General features: G+C 43.7%; 1 protein-coding gene across 1 annotated transcript in view; it reads right to left on the reverse strand.

The window, feature by feature from the left end:
* TMEM132D (transmembrane protein 132D) overlaps nucleotides 1-23,686 on the reverse strand; it is a 208,292-nt gene that overhangs the window by 149,039 nt on the left and 35,567 nt on the right. The window contains exon 2 of the mRNA XM_048322962.1: nucleotides 7,947-8,835. Within this exon, the coding sequence (XP_048178919.1) occupies nucleotides 7,947-8,835 (889 nt within the window). The remainder of the gene's footprint in view (nucleotides 1-7,946; nucleotides 8,836-23,686) is intronic.

Here is a 23,686-nt window from a genome sequence, read left to right on the forward strand (position 1 = left end):
CCACAGGGACAGGTCAGAGAGCCACTCAAGTGGCTACAGCAGATTTTGTGAGCTCAGTTCTCTGACTTTAGTGCAGCCAAGCACGGCCACTCGCACAGGCTGAGGTTTGTGCCCAGCACTGCTCACGTGGCACCAAACCCAGCACGCTGTCATCGTTGGAACACGGCAGAATTGCCCTCTTGTTCCTGGAGAACAGGAGAATGTAACAGCCTTTACTCTAAGAGCACTCAACAAACAACTGATGCAAACAAAACAGCGCTCGGGTTTGGACGCAGGCTCTAGATGTGTCACCTTCCAACGCTGAACACAAACTCTACCCTGTACTATTGCCACTAAATATGTACATAAGGGGATCACTGATCCTGGGTTTCAGAAATGAAGCTCCTAAGGACACCCACCGTGGATTATACGCTGCACTAAGTGCTCAAGGGCCACATCAGTTTGGCCAATGATGTCCAACATGCGCAGTTCTGGTATCCTGAAAGCAAAACTTCTGCATTGGCAGCCAGGGTTCAGTTTCACCATTTTGTGATAGATTTAGATCAGATTCTATCTACTATAATACAGATCAATGACTCTGTGCAATGAACTATCTACCCTAGGTTATTTATTGTTGGTATTCTCTGTGATGGGGGTGAAGAGATCAACCAGCACCAACACTGATTCTGTAGCAGCAGCTCCCCTTCCCTCCACTCCCATAGGAATTCCAAGCCATGGGAAGGGGGTGTGGATGTAGCAGCCTGGAAAAAGAGAGGTGACAAACACTACAGAGCAGTAAGCTGGGAAATAGAACCAGCACTGAGGGGTGCAAAGGCAGGAGACAGAGGTGCAGCTAATCAGGGAGTCAGGGCTCACTGCAGGACACGGTGCTGTGGTGTGAGACACTGCTCAGGGCTGTGAACACCGGGCAGGACGGGCTCCAGGAGGGACCAGCAGAGAGAAAACTGTTCTGAAAAGTGACTGATGCTGTGCAAACTGGCATCTGATAAAGTGACAAGATCATTTATTACCACAGCTTTACACACAGATGTTACAAGGATCTGTCAGATCTGTTTAAGTAAAAACCTTAAAAATCTAAAAGAATTCAGATTTGCCATTAGAAGTGGGAAACTAACGTTCCTATTTTTTTGTGATCAAAAATACACTTTGAGATTGCCTGATGCATTTCATATGAGTGTGTTCATCCTGGATAAATGTTACCCTTAAAAAATGTGAAAGCAGCACTGAAAAGTCAAATTATTTCAATAATTTCAAATCAAACAGTACTTTCCCTCCCATTAAATGTCTTATTCCTCAGTGTACTTAGCCTTTATTTTTAAAAGTACTTTGGAAACAGGAAAAATCCTTACCTGGATGAGATTTCATGTTTTACTAGAATATCAGAGGAAGAGAAAGGAAGTTCTTTGACCCAGAGTTTTACAAGAATGTTCTACATGCTCAGGCACCAAAATATAGATAAAAAGAGAGCTCCTGAACTTGTCAGCAGTAACTAGGAAAGTGCAAGGAACTGGAATGGACATGTTCATCATGTGCTGGATGTGTAATCCCCCGGTGCTGATACAACAGTGAGAAATCCTCGCGCAGATCAAACAGCTCTGGGGCAGTGTGTGCACAGCAGAGCCCTGTGTGTTATCTCAAGCCCCAGTGTTTGACGCCTCGTTATCTGTGCTCGCACACCTCCAGCCACTGCCCTTGGCCAGCCCCTCCCTCCTGCCCGCTCCCCTCCATCAGCCAGCCGGGATTTGAGCGCATCCCGCTGACATCTCCACAATCAGGGCCAAGTGTGATGGATGGCAGGAGCAGCACCTGCAAACACGGCAGCTCACACCCTGTCAGTGCCAATCACCCTTACCATCCGTCTTGCCTTTACCCAGCAGGCCCTGACAGCCCTCTTTCATATTGCTCCATTTCTTACTACAAAGGAGCTGCTAATGTGTTCTCCACTGAGAACTAAGCACTTCCGTGGGAAGAAAATAAACACTCAGACACCGATTCCATAAACTGGGGGATTTTTAGTACCCCAAACCTCCCCATTTCTAAACAAAACACCAACAACAACAAATCAAACTTGATTATAGCTGGGAAATACAGGTTAAGTTGACTTTCTGCTAATGTTCTTCAGCTCCCTAAATTAATGAGTTATATTGAAAAAATAGTTTTCCCTGGCTAAATCTTACAGTGTCTCCAGAATGCAGCAGAACAATAATTCTGAAGTGCTAGATCAGCAAGCCAGAAGTGCAATCCCAACCAGCGCAGCTTCAGTGTCAAAGGGCTCCCATTCCTGTAAGGTTTGTAGTTTCCAAGTGATCAGGAGCGGAACGGAGGCAAACGGAGCCCTTGCAGCAGGACAAGCAAGATAAACCTGTCCAGTCTCTGCCTGCGAGACTGGGACAGCGACCCTGCAGCGCAGGGACCCCGAGGGCAGGCAGTCACCCCAGTCACCCCAGTGCCTGCTAGCAGAGCACCCCATGCACTGCTCACACTGCTTCAATCCATCGGTGGCCCAACCACGCCTTGCCCAGGCTGGATCAGGCTCTGCGATGGATTTGAGAGGAGGATAAGAGGCCTTGGAGTGCAACTGCAGCTCCTGGGTCCTGCTGCAAGGCAATAAACCAGAAATAACAGCCGGCTGCAAAGGCCACTCATGTGAGTAATGGTTTGCTGGATCTGTCTCTCAGTTTTCTGACACCGGCTCAGTCAACGTGAGTTGATTCTCAAGGCAGAGGATGTTAACTGGAATAATTTTAACAGAAGGAACTATTTTCTTCTTACTATAATCTGCAAGTGCAACAGGAGGTAATAGAGTGCCCTAGAAGTCAATAGTTCTTAAGCACTTGTCTCCACACTGCCACTGACAATTTTGGGCCATTAGCAAGTCACTTAGGAAAGCAGGAAAGCTATTTTGCCACCCATAAGATGGAGAAAATTATATTTGCTTGACTACCTCATAAACAGGCTATGAAAGTTAATTCCTGCTCATACAGTGTGCTGAACACAGCAGAAAACCCAGGAGTCTGCTGGAGAAGCCTTTCCCCTGGCAGCAGCAGAGGGGTGATTGCCCCTCAGCCCTGCTGCAGGAAGGCCAGCGCTGTGCCAGCTCACATTGGCAGAGAACATTTATTATGATGAAGCAATGAAGACACAGGACTTTCACCTTCTTAGGTTACAGTGCCTAACTCCTGCTTACCTCAACCTCATTTTTACATCAGGACTGAGCAGTGAAAACGCTGAAATGTAGAGGTTGTATTTCAGAAGAAACAGAGATATTTTAGTTTTCTCATAGGTTTTAAACTGGCCAAAGTAGGCCACGAGATCAGTTAGAAGGGGGGGGGGGAATCATTTATGAGAAGATTTTAGAAGCTGTTCAAACCAGGATGTGGAAGGAGCTGTTTAATCGACAGAACCAGAGCTATAGAAGGAAGAGTAAAAGATGTACAATAGGGCTCTTCTCAGTCTGGCAGAGGAGCTACAAACTCAGGGTTGGGGTACCATGAAACAGCTACATCATCTACAGCCTAGGGAAAAGCCCATCTCATCACAGAGTTTATGTGGCTGGTAACCTTCCTGATCACCACTTACTCCCTGATTGTTTCTGCTACTTAAATATGATTTGGTTCAGCACTAAGAATAAGATTTGATTTAGCCCAGCACCAGAAGAACACACAAACAATTTGATAAAATGCCAGTCTTGTTCAGATTTCCTTGCTGTATAAATTGAGTGCTAATGATCTCCACTCTGCTCCCCCTCATGTACTTATGCAGCCCTTTTCATGTTTGCTGGATTATTATCGATTGATTGTTAGATAAAACAGCAAATAAGAGAAGTTCATGTACCATAAACTCTAGGGGCCTTTTGGGGAAAATTTTCCCAATTATCAATAAGCACTGCTTATTCACTACCACAATTTCACTCCAGTCCCTGTATTCCCACACTTATCATCAGAAAGAAGATATTAAAAATACCAGAGGGAAATCACAAAGCCTCTCAATCGTTTATAAAACTGGTACCTACAGATGTCCAACCCCCAACTCAGGTTTACAAATGAAGAAATAGCAGAGAGTTTATAAAAAAAACCCTTACTTTCCCCAACTATTTGAGGTTTACAAGCTTCTGTTACAACCTTCAGTCATTTCCTCACACAGGATTCACTAAATATAATTATAAATTGAATAACTGTAAAAAAAAAAAAAAAAAAAAAAGCTCCTGCTTTTTTCACTGATGAATATTTCTAGGGCTGACACTCAGTAGCTTAAGGCAATTCTAGCTCTATAATTTTTTTGCTGATTCATCTCCAGAAATAGGAAAACAAATTTAAAAGGCTGCAAGCAGAAAGTATCAATCCTGTTGACTTTAAAACAAAATAGAAGGTTATGTTTATTAGGCCCAGCAAAGCCTAAAAAAAGCTAATAAAAACCAGAACTGTACCTACAGCGTGGATTCAGAAAACTCCTGTTCCTAACTTTGGGAAACACCGGCACCCCTGCACAAATTGACTGTAATGTCTGTAACAGCACAGAGTTAATAACCAGCAGGAACTGCTGCAAACAGGAATTGGAATTGTGTAACAGCAGAGCTCTGAGGCCTGAACTGCTGAAAGCATTTGGAAGGACTGACATGAAATTATACTTCGTGTTTTCCTTTCTCAGCAAAACACTTCAAATAAAGTTCTCACTGTAGTTTCAGTTTCCAATATGTGTATCATGAAATTGGAGCAAAAAAAGCAAAACACAACAGACTGGGATATTTTCTATGAACTTCAGGAACTTTCAGCACCCATGATGGGAAGGAAGAGCCTTCAGCCTTCCCTGGCCAGCAGCACATGGGAAGGTGAGAAGAAGGTGAAAAAGGGGAAGCAAGTGCTGAATGAAGCTGAGAAATTACTCCGTTTCCAAAGGCCCAGTGCTCCAGTTGAAGCTTTCAACCTACAGCAATATTCCATATTTACCCACCATCTATATTTTATCTCCTTCCTTTCCTCTCTCTCACACCCATACAGAGTCAAGACAAATATTTTTAATTTCCCTAGCTCATTAAAAAACAAAACCTAGACCTTGGCTCTTATGGTCCAACTCTTTCACGAAATTAAAAGCAGTCCATCAGTTTCATGTTCACTCCTCTAAATCTTCCCTTGTGCAGAACAACAGCACAAGATAAAAACCAAAGGTACCTTTCCCAACATCTTTTAGTACTCAGCAGTTTCTAGAAGGCTCCCCTTGAAGACAATTTCCTGTTAGAAAGGGGATAAGGTTTACTCTGAACATAATAGTTCTGAAACCAAAAATATTCAGTAGTGATGAGTAATTTTTTACTTTTGGCTGTTTTGCATGTCTGTTTCTTCTGTTCTGACCCGTATATCCTATATTTTCCATCTGTTCAAGCCATAATTTCCAGTCCACTGGAGCAAAAGCAATGGTAAAAGCATTTTGCCAGCAGCCCCTGGCCTCACTTTATGAATGCAGTTCCAAATCTTGCTGCCACTCAAGGCAGAACTTCGAAATAAAAATTAATACAATTTTTCTCATAAAAGAGTTACGTTGGGGGAGGGGAGAAGGGACCTTTTCCTCTATCAGAGAGAAGATCAGAATGAGAAGAGACCAGATGGATGGAGAACACATCATGGAGGGATGAACACAGCACAGTTCTGACCAAAAAACCCAACAAAAAAGCCTTAGGGATGCTGTAACCAGATCAAAGAGAGGAATGGCTCCCTGGAAGCACAGTTAGACAATGTTATAACTACTCTGGACTGCAGCAGGTTAGAGCCTGACAGCCAGGTTCTCTCAGAAAAGCAGGTCAAGAGAAATCAAAACTCAAGAAAGCAACACGAGTAACAGCAAGAAGTTACAAAAGTTTGTTTTTAAAAGGTAACAGCAAAGTGCTGTTTTTAAGACAAGAGTGCCACACTTTTCATTTTGAGCTGATATTCGCTCCCTATTTTTAGCTTATTTTTTGTTTTATGATCCCTTAGATCTCAAAATAAAAAGCTACAATTCAAACACATCTTTTCCTTTTTGTTTCAGAAAATTCATTTTAGAAGCCTTCTTTAAAAGTTCAGGTGCTGAGTTTTCATCCTAATTTAAACAAAGCACGGTTTTTGAAAATTTAATAAACCTACATGTAACATAATTATCATGGTTGTAACTAGCTCTTCTTCTAATGGATTACGGCTCATGGAAATAGAGATGCTTTGAAGTGAGATTTCCAAGACTCTACATTTACAGAGTAAAAACAATAAACATTTTTATCTTAATTCTCTTTTAGATTAAAAAAATTGGTTTTAATATAAACATTATATTTTCAAATTCAAAAAACCACCTAGTTTCAAATGTAGTAGAAGTTCCTGTGTCTGCTGATGCGATCCCTTCTAAGTCATCAGTATAGACAATAAAGATATCCCAAGATATCCCTGAACACTTGCTATGAGGAACTTGGATTGTTGAAATCAGCACTCAGGAAACAATTTAAATCTTAGATTGACTCAGAAAATGAGAAACTGATGCGGTGAGGAGAGGTGTTTGTCCTCCACCAGATGAAAAAGAAATAATTGCCCTTAAGTCAGCAGCTAAGTGCTGTGGTTACTCAGTTTATATTTATCACACACCTGCAAAGGAAAAATGTCCTGATTTTAGGGCAAACCATTTCCCCCAGAAATCCCCCGCAAACCTTCCTGGGGAAGGGGAGGGGAAAAAAAATTACTCTGTTAAGCTCTTACTACTTAGGTGAGCGGTGTCACCTCTGAGTTACTCCTTGCTCCAGGCCAAGGCAGACATCCAAGTTCAACAATGTTCCATTTATGGCCTTGCCCCATTTTAAGCCCTGAAATGTGAGATGTGTAACCACCAGAGAAAGGAGTTTCATCTCAAGTCACAGCAGGGTGTGATTTCTTAGGTGGCAGCTCCCAGCACCTCCAGGGCTCAGCACAGCTGTTTTATGAACACAGTTCCAGATGTGTGCTACTTGAAGAGGGGAGGTCACTGCTCCCTCCCACAATGCACATGCTCTTTGAGAGGAATGTTTGGGGAGCTTTGGCAACACCCACCATTTCTAGGACAAACACCTAAAACAAATCAGCTTATCCCCAGAAGCCAGAGTCTGACATTTACCTCCAGCTCAGGAAGAGGTGGCACAAGCCATTGCTAAGGGATAAAAGAACAGAACCATCTCTGCACACACGGATTTCCACACGTCAGCCACACAACCCTCATCTGCAGTGCTGGAGCACAGGGCAAGCTTGGAAAGACGACAGCTGGACAGCAGCCCCCCTTGCAGGCACCACACACATCTGCTGTGTGCCCCAGCCCAGCCCTTGCTGGTCCTCCTTGTACTGCACTGGTGTAACACCTCAGTGCTTGGGCAGGATGAGGTGAATCCATGTGGCACTTGATGTTACATTCACACACCAACCAACCCCTCCTCAGGGAGTTTCTCATTGTCAGCAATTGTTTTGGTCTATCAATAATTCTTAGGAGCCTCAAACATCCCGTAATACAGAACCAGGCTCACAACAAGCTGGGGAGAGAAGCTGAAGCATGTGAATCCTACTTAGATAACCAATTCTTGCTCATTTCCTATAAATAACTGCAGATTTAAGCTTCATTAATCTCAACATGAGTCCAGTGAGAGATTAGGAGAACTGCAAACTCCAGCTCCCAGGACTTCAGATGTTATCTCCTCTTAGTACATAGATATATCCCAGCTCTACCGTTTCAATTTTTGTAAGCATTCCTCGAAGGACAACTTCAAGAAAAGGCCTTTCTCACTCCAGGAGATCACATCTCAGACAATTCATACAAAATCAGACTGAACAACATGAGAAATGCTGAGTCAACCAACCGCAATACAACGTCTGGAGAGCAGCAATGGATGTCAGGCAATTTATACAGAGCAAGTGACTTCCAAGAGCAGAGAAGCTGTAAGGTACCAAGGAAACACAAAACAGCCTTACCTCAGTGTGAACTGATCTTCTGTCGAGTTCTTAGCAACAGACACAAGGAAAGTCAAAATGTCCCCTTGCTTGACAGTCTTTGGTGCATACTGGATGACAACGTTATTATCCAACCTCATTTCAGTTAAAGAAGGGGCAGCACGTGTCTGGTAAAGGAAAACACTTCCAATCCTCTGCAGGGGAGGTCCTGACTCATCGATGTCATTGCGCCCTGATCGGATCCCGTTACTTTTCCTCACATCCTCCTTGGCGCATTCCCCTCTCTCATCTCCTGCTTGGATGGAGTAGTACAGCTCCACGGGGCTCCCTTCAGACTTGTCCATCTGTTTCTTACGGCCAGCAACCACCGTGGGGGGGTTGAACCAGCTGGGCAGCAGCTCCAGCTGTGCCACGCAGAGCCCCAGGTCCCCCCCGAGGCGGCAGCTGCCCCGCACCTCGCGCGTCTCGCGGAAGGCGAACACGCGCAGGCAGGGCAGCCGCTCCGAGGGGCTGTACTCGTCCCAGTCCCTGCCCACGATGTAGAACAGCACCTGCACCCTGGGCTTGCTCAGGTAGATCTTGGTGCTCATGATGAAGGCCTTAAGTTTCCAGTTAAAGGAGAACTTGTTAGTAGATCCAAAGGGATTTGAAGACAACATTAAGTCCTGGGGCACTACTTGTTCAATGGAAAAAGGTCCGTAGCTGGCGTTTAACACAGGCGGACTCTTGGATTTGTAGATCAGAAAGGATTCCACTCGGGACTGCAAGCTGGAGTTCCTCATAATATCCTGGTTGGCTTCCTTCAGAAAGAAGGAAACATCCGCGTTGTGGATACGATAGGTCACAGGCAAGTAAGTTGGCAGCAAGGAAAATCTCTGTATGCTCTCCAGGATCCCTCGGCTCTCAGTCACTGTTGAAAGGAAAGGAGAGTTTAAAGGATCAGATCTTCAAGCCATGCTGTGCTATAACCTCACTGACTTTACTGAGGGCATCAACAGTGCTGCAGCCGGGATTAGTGGCAATAAACCTCATCAGTCCATGCAGAGGTGGCCTAGGTAGATGATGATTTATCTAATCAGCTTGGAAAACAATGGTTTATGACACATTCTGCATGACAGCCAGATTAAAAGAAGTAGCTTGTGTAGGTTTACACACGCCAAAGGTCACATCTTCACTTGCAAGAGATATTTATCATCAGAGAACAAAATTACCCAGTCAGCAGCAGCAACCCCAGATCACTGCACAAGCACATCTAAACCAATGTGATCATTACAGCAAGCTCCACCTGCACAGGAATCCAAGGCAATGACTTTACACCAAATGCTGCAAATGGACCACTCAGAGCTCACTTCAACCTTTTCAGCACTCTCAGGCAATACATGGACTCTAAAAGGCTTCCTGCACGAGGCTGAATTTCACTTTAAAAACAGTTAGTACAATAAAACAATTTACACAACAGCTCCTTTACATCACTCTGGTGCTCGAGGATTTCAAAAGGAGCTGTGTTTGCACCCAATTTACAGTCCCTTCTATTTCACTTTATCCCCGAGTCGAGGGTTTTTTCTGTAAACCACCTTCAGGATTTGTGCCGCTGTTGTTGCCTAACCCTACACTGTCCCCTAATACAGCTGCATTATCTGGGGGCTCTACATCACTGCACACAAAGAACATCTCCAGTGACACTGAGCCTCTCCCACTGCAGGGCACCCATTTTAACTGTGCCATCCAGCAATCACCTGAGGCAGGCTATCATGCTAAAGAATAAGCTCTGCATCCTTTCTAGGAACTGTCAGTCCCGAAGAACAAAGACAGACACACTGTTAAAAAATACAGATGCAAACACAGTATCACCTTTCCTGTTTGAACAGCTGACCTTCGGGCTCACATCTTCCACCCTAATTATGAAATAAATTGCCTTTTTTTTTTTTCCCCCCACAGCAAATTCAAATCCTTACCCTTATTCAGAAAGGGGACAAAGGCTTACCACAGATGGCATTCAAAGACAACCCAGTTTCTCAAGCTCTAATTCACAAATGCTTTAGTAGTCTTTATTTTTTTCTTTGGCATCTGACCTAAATATTTATGCTCATGAGTACTGTGGTGGCCTAAACTGATACCAGTTACTCCTAACCATGAATCTTCCATCTAGGTATCGCAATCCACTCTGACCAACATCAGACAAGTCATTTTTCCTGTACTGCTGTTCTATGCCCAAAAAATAAAGGGTATTACTGTTTCTTTCCCCTTCCCCTTTGTCTGTGCAGACTGCAAACATGACACTTATCTTACTATTTATGTAGGAGCAGCACCTAAAATCCAAAGGCTGAGATCATGGTTAGGGTCTCCAGGCCCTAACACAATGCAAAACAATAAACTGAAGTTTAGAAAAAGGAGCAAAAGACTTTCTAGATGTAAAGCAAAATCAGCTGACTTCTTAAAAAAAAATCCAGAAAAACACCTAAAAACCAGCAACAAACCAGAACAAAGTAACACTGGATAAGAGTGGGCATCACTCAGAAGGAACCAATCCCACAATGAAAGAGGCCAGGAAGAGAGGATTCAGAAGAGTTTCACAGCTTCACAAAATCCTTCTCCACATCTTTAAAAAGTGGAATTCCTCTTCCAATAAACAACTGCAATAAAACCTTACTTTAAAAAGTTTAATTAAGGTCTACTCAAACCCCAAAGAACTGGAAATAAAATCTATCTGAAGAATCAGGAAAACGGCCCCAGAACACATCAACATATGAGACAGTAAACTGCATGAGCACTAAAAGACTGAAATCCTGTGATTCCCCCAGAGGTGGCAAATTCATCTTAGATCTTACATAAAGATCTTTTTAAATAAAGAGTAAATTGCAGAGCTTTTTTACACACAAAAATACCCTTCATTTTATCCTTAGTCTTTAGAGCATTCAGCTCCCACTCTTCCTCTAGATACTCACTGAGAGCAAATGAAGTTTTTAGAGACCTTTTTCTGGATAATCCTCCAACAAAGATTTCCACCAGCCCCGATGGCTTTGCTGGCACTGAGCTGCAGGGCTGGAGCTCTCCTCTCCAGCCCCGAGGCAGGATCTGTTGTGGTGCTGTTGTACTCAGCTCACCCAGCATACTTCCTTCCCCACCTATTGCCCCATTTATAAATTCCACACTCATTTCACTCTCCTCCCAACATCTTGGCAAAGCACAGCAAGGCATCAAAGAACTTAAGAGTATTCCATTCTTTTATTCCCCTTATTTTGCTTGCAGCTCCCTCCCTTGCATTCCACAGGGAGAAGTACATTATTTTTATATTAAAATTAACAGAGTGTTTCACCTCATAATTTTTTAATCATTTATTTTAGTGCTTAAATGTGAGGGATTAAAAACCTTCCCTCTGTATTCCCCATCTCCACAGGACAATGTTCCTCAGATTTTTTAAAATCAATGACTCTGAAGAGTAGGAGAGCAACACAAATGGGGGAAAAAAAAAAGAGAAGGTGAACTGCCTATGAAAATAGGAAACAGCCTCACCAGCTGGAGCAGGGTCCATTGGTTTTAAATTTCTGGGCAGTGGCAAACTGGTCCCTCACTGTGTCCTTCCCCCCACCACCAAGCTGTGAACGTGCACTGAATATGAACTGGCTTGTGCTGGAAGCCAGCAGCAGCTTTCCAAACAGCCAAAGGCCAAAAATTCTAACAATTTTAAACTTTTATCTGGGGAGAGTTCTAATCAGCACAAACAGAAAAAAAAAAAGGGCTCAAAAGCAACACTGAGCTCTGCAGCACCATCTGGATTTTGACCGTGAAAGTTTAAGGATTCTGAAGGATAGGAAATTAAAAACAAAAACAACTATCAGCGTCTTTAATTACAACCACAACTATTTTTGTAAAAATTATGCATGTTTTTACAAAGGCGGAATTGCAGAAGATTACAATTTTGTGTGTTATAGACCCAGCATAGAAGTGGTGTTTTAAAGATTTAAATTATATAATCTGTCCTAAATATTACATTCCATCTACACCATCATAATCAAAATTCCACTGGAATAACCCACCTGAATAATTAAGACAAGAATGACACAGTGACTCTCACTTTAAGTATGTCAAACAAAAAGGAGGGGGAACTGGAGTGCTGTTAAGGAACCAGCAACAGAGACAAAAAAATAAATAAATTCATTAACTGCAATTTACCTTTACTGTGCCACTGTGTCTGAAAACTTCTCTGCATGGAGACCCTGGCAGCAGAATAAGCAAGTGCAGCAGTGCAGGGCATGAACCAGCCCTGCCAATTCTGTGTGGATGTACAGCACAGAGTGGGACCAGACTAAAACTCTGAGGAGTTTAAGCCATAACCCAGAGACATGCACTCAGTTTAGAACTGATCAGTGGTGCAAGCTGCAAGAACAGTTCACCTTAAGCTGAATCACTGCAGAGGAAACTCAGATTCCTGTGGAGGAGCAGAGCCAGGGATGCCCCACAGCACCAGAATCCTGAGGGCTGACCCCCAATGCAGGAACTGCTCCACCAGGCTCTGGTGAAGCCACCCTACCTCAGCTGGGAGCTGCTCACAGCATTCTGGTTTCAGGAGATGATCCCCAGCAGTGTGAAGGAAACCAATAAAACCTGATTTTGATGCCTTGCTTATGCCAGGAGCATTATTCCTCAATCTCTTGCAACAAGGACTGTGTCTGACCCCTCATGCTGTGAGGGGTCTGTTGAGGATTTCAATCATGACCACCTGAGATGTTGTCATAGGATGGTTTTCTTTCCTCTCTCCTTAGTAAATCTTCCTCTGGCTGATACTGGTTAAAAAATACTTGCCATTGATGGAAGAAGCAAACAATTTGTAGGTCAGTGAATTTGAAAGCATCTGAGAAAAAGGCAACGTGTTCAGTTTGCTCCTGCACAGCCAAAGTTTGTGCATCAATCCCTCAACATGCCATTTGTACACTTGCTGCATTCCCCTTCCAGAGTCACACTGCTTTCCTCATTAAGCCATGAATTTGTACTGCAGCCTGGCCAAAAATCTTCAGTCTTTCTTTCTCGGTATCATGGAACAGCAGCTTTCAGCCAGTGACAGAAACACTCCTCATAGCTCAGTTTTACTGCAAAGTTATTGACCATGGCTCCAGAAAATGGAAGGAATCTGCCAGACCACTAACTTCACTCTGTACTGCCAGATCCTTGGGATTTCAGCCCTCAGTTACTTTATTTTTAAAACTGTTCAATCCACAATCATCCAGCATTCATGAGATAAAACTCTTCCAATCAATTATATAATGCTACTATTAAAAAAAAAAAGCAAATTGTGTTTTTCTTGTAGATTGAAGGGAACAACTTCTTCAGAAAATTGCCTTCCCAGCTGCAGGCTCAGGCTGGTAATGCAATAGATGGAATTTGTTGCTGTATCTTGGGGATTGAGATAAGTGGCTCTTTTCAGTAAGGCCAAAAAATTTACCTTTTTAGTTCGTTTCAGCTGCTCTCCTTGAAACTTCTGAACACTTCTGCTCTTCTTGGTTTACTATGAATTGAAATAATTTTAGCCAAAATATCAAGAAAAAAAAAATCTGCTAGTGTGATATATTTTCAGCTCTGGAATGTAATGTCACAGGAGATGTCTGTTCCAATAAAACTTCGTGCTCACTTTTGAAAAATTAAGGTATTTCCATTTTCACCTAGTTAAGTGGCTGAATCTGCTAATGCTCCAAAGGGAGGCATTGTAAAGCCAAGCTATAAACAGAGTGAATCCCTTCCCCAGGTGTAACTCAGCCAGTTCTTAACACAGGGATGACCTGCTCTGCCACTTGATGTCACTTCCAGTGGACAGAGAGGATTCAGACTGTGTTACACCATGATCTGAGCAGGATCATTCCCATCCTACAGGATTTGTAGGCTGTGTGTCATGTTCCCTCCTTAGGTTCCAGCACCCTCCACAGCCCTTAAGCACAAATAAGGATGACTTCCTGTGCTCCTTCTCTGGCCAGCCTTGTGGCAGCTTCAGTTTCCTTAGAATCACTGGCACTGCACTTTGAAACTTTGGATTAAGGGCTTGCTCTGCTTTATTGCCAGCAGCTTTATGACAGTGGCAAACTGTAAGGGAGGCTGAGGACTAAACCAGTCAGATTCTCCTGTAGACTTCCACTACCCTGCTATATGAAAAAAAACCCCAAACCCACAGGAAATAAACAAAAACCAACCCAACCCACGCCAAGCCACCACACCCTCTTGTGGAACACCTCTGTCACACACAGATGCCAGGAAGCTGAGCCATCCCATCTCTAGCACAGACACAGCATGGTGGTGATCCCCTGCCTCCAATGCACAGGAACGGCCCAAATGGTGTTTCTGCCCTGCAGATGAACTTGTTCTTCCAACTGAGCATTTCCTTATGAAGGCATTATTTATTTTAAAGTCTCCAGTGATCCCATTATTCCCTACACAGCTGTGCAACACAAGGCTGAAGCAGCAATTGATCACTATCAATTAACTGTCACTACTCACACTGGAGCACTGAGTTCCTGTTACTCCTCACCTACTTGCTTGGAAGAGGAAAATCAGCATACCAGTACAGAAATTAAATAATTGAGCCCATCTGCAGCAAGAACCCAAATCTCTCCTCCCTGTGCTGTCACACCATCAAAGAACAGTTTCCAAAAAAACTCCTGCTTTTGGTAACCAACACCATTCTAAAGGGCAAGTACCCAGAGAGCAGCGATAAGGCCAAATCGATGTGTCACAAAGAGGAAAGCAAAAATAGAACCCTGCAACCCAAGAGTCATGCATTTATCTGTAACAAATTAACAAGAAAAATGGCTTCAAGGCCCAAAATCACCAATTTCTTTTTAAATCCTCTCCATATTAGCATTTCAGACTGCTCTGCCTTGCTTCACTTTAGAACATTCCCTGTGACCGCTTCATCCTTGGGAAATTATCATTCTCCTCCAAGAGCAATGCTGTTCCCAACCTGCCAACTTCCCCCCCTCCCCCCAGTTATTACAACTCTCATTCCAGCTCTGCATCTCTCTGCAGAGCTTGTTAGAAAGTCAGGGAAACATGATTTGGACATCAAGCTTGCAGACCACGCTGAAGAGCTTCTTGGTGAAAAGGTGACTCCTCATTTCTTGCAAGAGAATTTTAAACAAGTTGGAGTATTTTAAAGAGTGCAACATACACTTAACACCAGCAGATGCTGAATAAAGCAAATTAAACTTCACAAAGATGCAGACAAATCACCTGTACCATCATTGCTAAGAGGACTGCACATTTTCAAACCATTCTTTTTACAAAAACTATCAAGCATCACCACTGCAGTGAGAAAGAATTTGTAAGTGTTGAGTCAGGCAAAGAAGGAAGTACTCTGGGCCAAGATGCTTCAGCTTCATGAGGATCTGCCTGATCAATAAGACTGTTCAGTTATTAATGTGTTTAAACAGAAGCCTTTGCAAGGGGAAACATCACAGCCTGTCCAGAAAAGCACACCTGAACCACTGTTACAAACACTCAGAAAAAGGTTTTCTGCAAAGGGAGCTCTTGCTCCACCAGAGGAAGCAACCAGCACCACAGAAACAATCCTCAGTCTCAGCACAATTCACTGCCTGATGCTTCAAAAGCAGGGCAATAAACCAAAATGAATTCATCATCTTCACAAGCCTGACCATCAGGAACTTCTTGTGGGCTGCCCTAAATGATAATTCTGGAACTTTAATCTCAACATCAAAGGATTTCCACGCCATCCTGTCTGGAGTGAGAGCAGGCAGCTGATGCTGACATGCACAGCATCCCAGGATCAGCAGAGGTCACACACTGCTCCTGCACCTCTCACTCCTTACTCTGGTACCTGACCCCGTGGCTTTGCAGGGGCTCACCCCGATGCTCTCCCAGACACAGACTGAGCTCCCAGCTCATGCAGCAATCCAGGAACTCCAGCTGCCTTAGTGGGCCTGATTAACAGGCACATAAAGCCTTTTTGACAACAGAGCTGAGCTCTGATGACACAATATTTTCTTTGAATATCCCATTTTACTAAAGTTTGAAGAAACTTTTGTAAATTAATCATTGATGTTAGAACAGATGACACCTCATCATTCATTAGGGGAGAGATGAACAATCCTGAAGATGTTTTATTATTCACACCGACAGACAAAGAAATCATTTAAATAAAAGGGCCTCAGAGGAACACATACACCTTTATATTACCATGTGATACAAAAATGATCAGAGAAAGATCATATAACAAAGGCAAGTTTCCACCTGAAAAGGCAGCAAAGTAATAATTACAGAGAAAAGTATTTAGATAAAAGGATATGACACTGTTTCACAAAATGATGTCAGCCTGAACATGAAAGGGCAAAGCAGTGATGGGCACCACAAAGTTTACAGTGAGAAAATCAGAAAAAGAAAAAAAAAAAAGCAAACAAAAAATAACCCCAACTCACAGTCACACTAACCACTGGGGGATAGGGAAAGAGTGGCAGAGGAAAGCTTTTCTGGCCCTCCAGACCCAGAACATCAGTAACCACCCAGGGCTGTTGTCCCCAGTCCATCAGCTGTGAGTGATTCAGGGGGAAAAGGTACCGGACACGGGGAGATCCATCCCCCTGCCGTGTGTCACTGCTCCGGCAAGCACAGAGCTCTCCCCACGCCCTCACCCTCCCCACACAGTGCCTGGCCTCTCCTGCAGTCCTGTGTGTTTATTTAATGAACCACGAAAGGAGAGACTCTCCAATGGAAGCAGCACCCGGACAGGAGGGATCCACCTGAGGCTCCAGACACTCAAACAGCAAAAGGACCAGGAGACAAGAGCTGCTGCATCCAACAGACTGAAATATTTGAGGTTTTCAACAGTAACAGTTTGTGGGTCTCCATTTCTGCCCTGCCCCTTCCTCACTTATGGCTCTACAGGCAGAAAAAGAAATAAATGAAGATCTCAAAGATTTAAAGAACAAAACAAAGTCAAACACAAGCAAAAAAACCCCCACAAAACTAGAAAGGTAAAATACTTGCCAGGAATATCTTGACTTAAACGCAGTTTCTCAGTGAATTATGTTTGCAAACCAACAGAAAGAAAAGTAAGGTTGAGTAGCAGGGGAGTGAGTGACAGGAGTCCAACACTCACTGTCAGATTGCTCATGACAGAGACAGAAATACAGGACTGGCAGGGAACAGCCTTACAGTGGTTAAACAGACACTGGTCAGACAACCAGAAGCTGATCAGATTCTGCCTCACATGTCTGCAAAATTCCCTCTTCATTTTCTGCAGGGATGCCAGGGCTGTGCAGAGGCTGCAGTTCTGCTACCAGGCCATTATTGATGGGAGGAAAAAAGAATTCTAAGCACTAAATGAACACCTGAGTCAGCAAAAGGAACAGACCAGTTCCTGCTGCTGACCTTTCCTGAGACACCCACGTGTGGGCAGCCTAACCCAATTCCCCTGCTTTGGGAACCACAGCACACGAGTGTCTGTGCCTGCTGGCTGAGCATTCCTTCCCTCCAGAGTGTGGGGTTTTTTTAAATTCATTTTAATTTTATTAATCCATATCACAGCTCTACATCTTGCTGCAGGCTCTGTGCCTAATACTGAATTCGTACAACCAACAATTACAATATTGATCTTCGATGGCTACATTCACTAACAAGATAAAAAAAATTAAGAAAATCTTTTAAACTCATTTAAGTAACACCACAGTGCTAGTATATGCTGTAAATTTCCAGGAATTTCAATAAACCTAGCAATATTTCACTAAATACATACCCATTTTGCATACTATAAAGAAAGTGCAGCTTAAAAATACCTGAGTGTGTTCTCAGAAGGAACTGAAGATAGCAATGGGTACCTATTCAGGTACCTTTTGTACCTGGAAAGCCTGGAAATTGGGGGACACCAGAGGAGATAATACACACACAAACAGCTACATGGAAAATCTGCTTTTGGCAGCATGGGACACAGGCAGAGCTCATCAACACTTGGGTGTTTCTATCTTTCACTGTGATCTCTGGGACAGACACACTCTACACACCTGGGAATGCAGTGTCCTCAATCCACAGGGTCCTCCTGCTTAGAGGATTCAGGAAACAAAGCTTTAATTCCTGCCCTGAAAAGCTGTTCTAAAATAACATGTACAGTCCAAATCTGTCAGCAGCCACTAAGATCTCACCACCCTCCCCAAACACAAAGGCTACACTCATTAATGGAGATGAGTGAGATCCATCCTGACGTGTTTTCATGAGCTTCTGAATCACTGGGGCTCCATCCTTCCCATGCAGTTTTCATTTGCCACGAGGTAACCTGACACATTCCTGAGCCTTTTCATCTCCTTGTCAACTAAGGAGGGAGCCAAGATCTCTCAGAAAAAGAATTTGCCTGAAAAAAAAAAGGCACCCAAACACCAGAATAATTAATCAGGCAGTTTTGCAGTCTGACCACTGAATGCCATCGAACTTCTTGCAGGTGCTCAGCTACCTCTGACACCACCAGGTGTGGTATCTGGTGTGCATGTGCACTTTTCTTACAGGGAGTTTTGCAGAGCTAACTGAGGCAGCACTTGGCTCTGTCTTGGGGGCTTCATCATCCCCAGGAGTACCCATGATAATCCACTCCCAAACAGGACTGAGCAGAAGAGCCCATCCAGGCTGAAGCTTGCTGCCAAATGGCTCCTCTCTTCTCATTTTCCTCCCAGCTACAAAATCCCGCTCTCCCCACTGGCCAAACTGGGTGGTCATCTCTCAGGTGAGATGGCTCAGCTCATCTGGACTGGCTGAAATAATGTACTTTTTCTGTTGCCTCTTTGGAAACATATTTTACAATACCTGGCATGTTCCTCTATCATTAAAATCTCTCTTTGTTATGGAAATAAACCAGTGTGCTCCTCTCTCAGAAGTGTAACAGCAAGGAGAGTCAAGAGGATTGACATTATCATTTTATAGTCCCATAACATTTTGTTTCGTTATCCCAGCAAACTCCAAAGGGCACGAATGCCCAAACTTACCCAGTATTCATTTAACTAAATCTAGGGAAAGTTCTTTGCTCATGCAAATCTGCAAAATCTCATTCAGGAAATTAGTGTACCTTTTCAAACCAGCCTCATTCTCTCTCAGTTATTTAAAAGTGCTCTCTAGATGAGCTGATACTGATGGGTTTGCTGCAGAGTTCAACACTCCAAAAACAACAAAAAAGAGATTCTGCCTGACAAAGTCTCCAATGTTTTCCTTGGCACTTCTCTGGGAGTTTGCTATGTCAGTTTTGAGCCATTTTCACATCTCCTCACAGATCCTAAAGGTCATGTTAAAATCCACCTCAGCTGAATACCTTGTTTTCCTGAAGGCTGACTAGGAACTGGAATGTTCAGCTGGATGCCACAGTCAGAACGTCCCCAGGAGGATGCCATTACACACAGAGCTGACTGCTGCAGTGATTTAATAGCAGGACAGTTCCTCCGGAGAACGTGGAGCATGGGCGATATTCAGCAGCAACAGGGACTGCAGGGGAGCTGCACAAGAACCACTGGGAGCTCAAGATTGTTTTCCCCTACCCTGCAATTAGATTGGATACTTAAAAAGCGCTGCTCCTTGGACGTGAATAGTTTTGCATTCAAGTCCCACTGAGCAGCTTTCAACAGGAGATTTCAGAAGCACTGGTGAAAAGCGCACAATGGAAAGCTCAGAAACAATTACGGTACATTTAAAGCAAATTACAAATACACTTTCTGCCAAGCAGGTCTTTGCACTTACAGTGAGCAAAACAAACTGGAGTCCCTGCCACAGCCGCTCTTAAAGGCTGGTTCTCTGCACATTCCACCCAATTATCCTCACCAATGTCTCAGTATTTGCATGTGTGAATCCATGTGCACACTTGAAATAGTTTAATTCATATTTAGTGTCGCTGTTTGTGTGCAGTTAAGTGCAAATCCTACTGCAAGCAAACATATTAAGTTGTATATATTAAGTCTGTACCAAATTGATTCTACAATTGTGTAATTGACTGATGCTTCACATCACTGCTTGTAAATAACAGATTAAAAGCTGAAGCTCTCTAATTGAATGTCTCCAGAATAAAGAGCAGTGTCTGCCAGGTGGAGCAAGACAGATGGTGGGATTTGTCTGCCACAGCAGCCCAGCAGAAAGGCATCACCCGATTTCAGCTCCAATTGGAAGCTGCACTGGCCACTGCATTTTGTTCATCAGGGTTAATTTACAGAACTGCTGCTGCAGTTTGTATATTCTGCTCTAAGTCTGTGTGAATAACTGGTTTTTCAGCTGCCAAGATAAACTAATCAAAACCTAAAAACAATTCTCTCAGGTCAATCCACAGAGAAATACCTTTCAGCACCCCAGCACTACAAAAGGGAAGGAGAAAACCCTAATAAAACCATAGGAAAAGATAATGTTACGCTTTAAAAATTAAAAAGAAAGCATTTAAAGCCTCCAAGCTTTCTTCTCAAGTTCCATCTTACTTTTTGAAAATTATTTTCTCAGGAAAGCCACTCTGCATCTCCATTTTAATCCACAGCCTTTCTACTGCACTGACATGTTTAAGAGCTACTGGAATTTTTGATTTTTTTTAATTTAGTACATTCATAATAAAGGCAGTTCCTTTAAATCTTGACATTGCTTCCCTGTGAATGGCTGCTCCTGAAGATACCAGCTACCTCTCATTATCCTAGCTGGATAAAATCAAATCACTGGATAAATGGAATAAATAGTTGAGCAAATATTTCTATGCCTGGTTATCATAATCCACAAATCACTACCAACTGTTGTTTTATTACATAACAAAGACAAGGATTAAACCTGTGTTTGGAAGACAACAAATACATCATTAAGACCAAACAGAAAAGTACTGATTACTTAATCTAATTTATGTTACTATCTCTTGTTTTACAAATTAAGATAAGCTGCTTTATGTACCCATGCATGCAGTCTACAAGTGCTTCAGACCCCTTTCCCAGCCCCTGAAAAATGGTTTGACTTGATGGCACAAATCACAGAATGTACAGACTGGCACTTTAGGAAATATCCAGGAATAAATCAACCAAGACAAACCACTGAAAGTGAAGGAAAGCAAAAGCATTAAAATGACATATTAAAAGTGTTCTGCCAAATTACATACGGTTCACAGAGGTGCCACATATAAAATTTAAGACTTGAGCGCCTTAAATTGTACAAATAGCAAGGAGCATTACTGATCTCATAGTCCCTGAAAGTGAGGAACTCCACACATTGCAAGGAGTTTTGGTACCTGGCTGTGCCACCTGAAGAAGGCAGACAGAGCAGATTCAGTGGCAACACCTTGGGAGGAAATAATTATAACAGGTGAAGAGTCTCATCATAACGTACAGAAATAGGAGAAGCTTTGCAAGGGCGAGCTTCCTCCCGGAGCGCACGCAGTGCCCCGTGGCCACCAGCAGCCCCGTGGCCACCAGCAGCCCGGGTGCTGCCCAAGCCCCAGGGGCGGTGCTTCAGGCTGCCGTGCGTGTGCTGCCGGCACACCCCGCCCTGCCTCGGCAGAACAGCCTCACCTCCGTGCCGCTGTCACTGCGGCACAGCCTGAGGAGCGAAGGGTTCACACCTGCACTATTGCTGTGCTCTTAGCAGCATCTCCCTGCCTGCTGCTCCCTGAGCCACCTGAGAATCTGCTCCCGCCTGGTACCGCGACCACATCGGGACCTGGAGCTTCACTCTAGAGCAGTGCCAGCGAACATTCCCTGTGCCCCCACCACCAGCACTGCCGCCCTCCTGCTCCAGGTGCGCATTTCAACTCTGGTGTGAAACAAAAGCCTTCTCTCCCAGGGCAGCTGAAGACTTCAGGCCCACTTACCTGCGCAGTTTTTGTACTGAGAGAGGGCTATTGCTTTCCTACTTCATAAAAAGATGAAGTGTTTTGCTCAGTGGACCACAACAGGAGCTGTGCTTAGGAACAGGTAATTCCATAGGCCGGATAACCCAAGGCAGCAACGTATCACCGTTCTCACGGAGGCAGAGACAGCAGCAGCCACCTCTGTTCGTGCAGAACGCCCTTCCGGGCTTGTGCCCTCTGTTTCCCTTCAGCCTGTTTAAAGGTCACAGTCTGACATTTCAAGAGTGTTAGAAGTCATTGTCTTCCCCTCCATGTGCCATCCCTGCTTAAGCGTTACTCCCTTCAGCCACACGGCTAAAGGCAACAAATTACTTCTCTGTAAGCAGATTGTAGCTGGGAACTGCTCTGGAGACTGGAAACAAAGTAAGGCAGTTCAGCAGAAATAATGCTGGATAGAAAGGCGTGATGCATAAACCAAACAACCCCCAGGAAGCATGAAACTAAAAGAGAAGATGCACCTTTTCCCCACTCTTGGGTCAAAAAACCAAAAAAAGATGAAGTCAGCCTCATTCATAGACCAAAGGAGCTCAGCCCTTTGCTGTAACAGCAAGTCAGATACCATCGATTATTAATAATGTTTTAATTTAGATAGTTGGGATTCTCCTCCACTAAAACACAACCAAAGGAAAAAAAAAAAAAACAACCAAAAAAACTCAAACCACTTACTTTCTTTAAGAACGGGATCTGCAGGTTTTATGTAACACACTGTCCTTCCAAAGCTGTTGAAACAACACAGGGAAAGGAGCAGGTAGCAGGAGCTGCTCCTTAAACGAAAGGGGACTGAGGGAGGAACGCTGTATTTAATTAGAAGGCACACCTGGGGATGGTTTGGCTGATTGCATGACTTAGCAAAGCCCCAAGGCTGCTCTAAGTTAAATTAGTTTGTGAGAGCCTTCTCCAGCTCTTATGCTCTTCAGAACTCAGAATGCCACGTCTCTAGCAGTGCTTTCCCTGACATCAGTGCCTGCCCAGAGTTATTCATGGGGAAATTTCCTATGAGGAAATTCACTGGGAGCGCCCACCTCCTCACAGACACCTCCAACAGCCCCGAGCAGCCACAAAGTCCACGAGTCGCCTGACCAAGTTCTTCTGGGAGTATTTTAAGAGTGTCATTAGGGAAGAGTTACAAGTTGCAGGAGGTTTATTGCTCCTTATATTTTGATTGAAGGAAAAATTGCAAGGCTGTTCTCTGGAAGTTTCTGCAGCTGTAATTAGAGAGTGTTTCAAATGTGTTGCCAATTAGCTTAATTGGTGTGCACGCTGATTGAGACCTGAGCAGGAAAGGTTCCTTATTACTTAAGGTGGGGGGAAGAAAGAAATAAAGACCAAAAAGTCTCATAAACTTGCTAAGAGGAAGAGGACCAGAAGAACTATTTGACTTTGTGAGCAGTAGCTCATGGTGAAGTAACAACTCTCCAAGTATTTGAAGAGACTAAACTCTTTGAAGATTGGTTTCAGCTGTAGCTCGCTAAATCCCAGACTAAGGCTAGACTAATTATGATTTTCAGCTGTCTCTATGATTTCATTAGACCAGTCTGAAAACAGACAGAGAATGTGGTCCATTGGGTATTAGCTGAAGCTCTGCTATGAACTGTAAAGGTTTTGAGCTTCATCAGGACAGATGTAAGAGCTGCAGTGTCAGGCACTGTTTGCCTTCCAGGACCAGCAGTAGAGGCCTTAGATACTGGACCACAGGAGTTCTAATGCTGCCCAATGCCTGTTAATGCTGGATTAAATTAAGTTAAAGGCTCTGGTGAAGTAGTGGAGAAGCCTTTATGCTGCCATTAAAACTGATTTCCTAAGTTCACCAAGGAGGCAAACATCAGCCACGCTCATCGCTGCAGTGAGCACCGCAGGTTTGCTGAGCACCCATTCCTGGGCTGTGCAGAGACACAAATCCACACAGACACTCCCACCACAACCCTAC

This window comes from Corvus hawaiiensis, chromosome 18 (genome assembly GCF_020740725.1).
Source record: "Corvus hawaiiensis isolate bCorHaw1 chromosome 18, bCorHaw1.pri.cur, whole genome shotgun sequence".
NCBI lineage: Eukaryota > Metazoa > Chordata > Aves > Passeriformes > Corvidae > Corvus > Corvus hawaiiensis.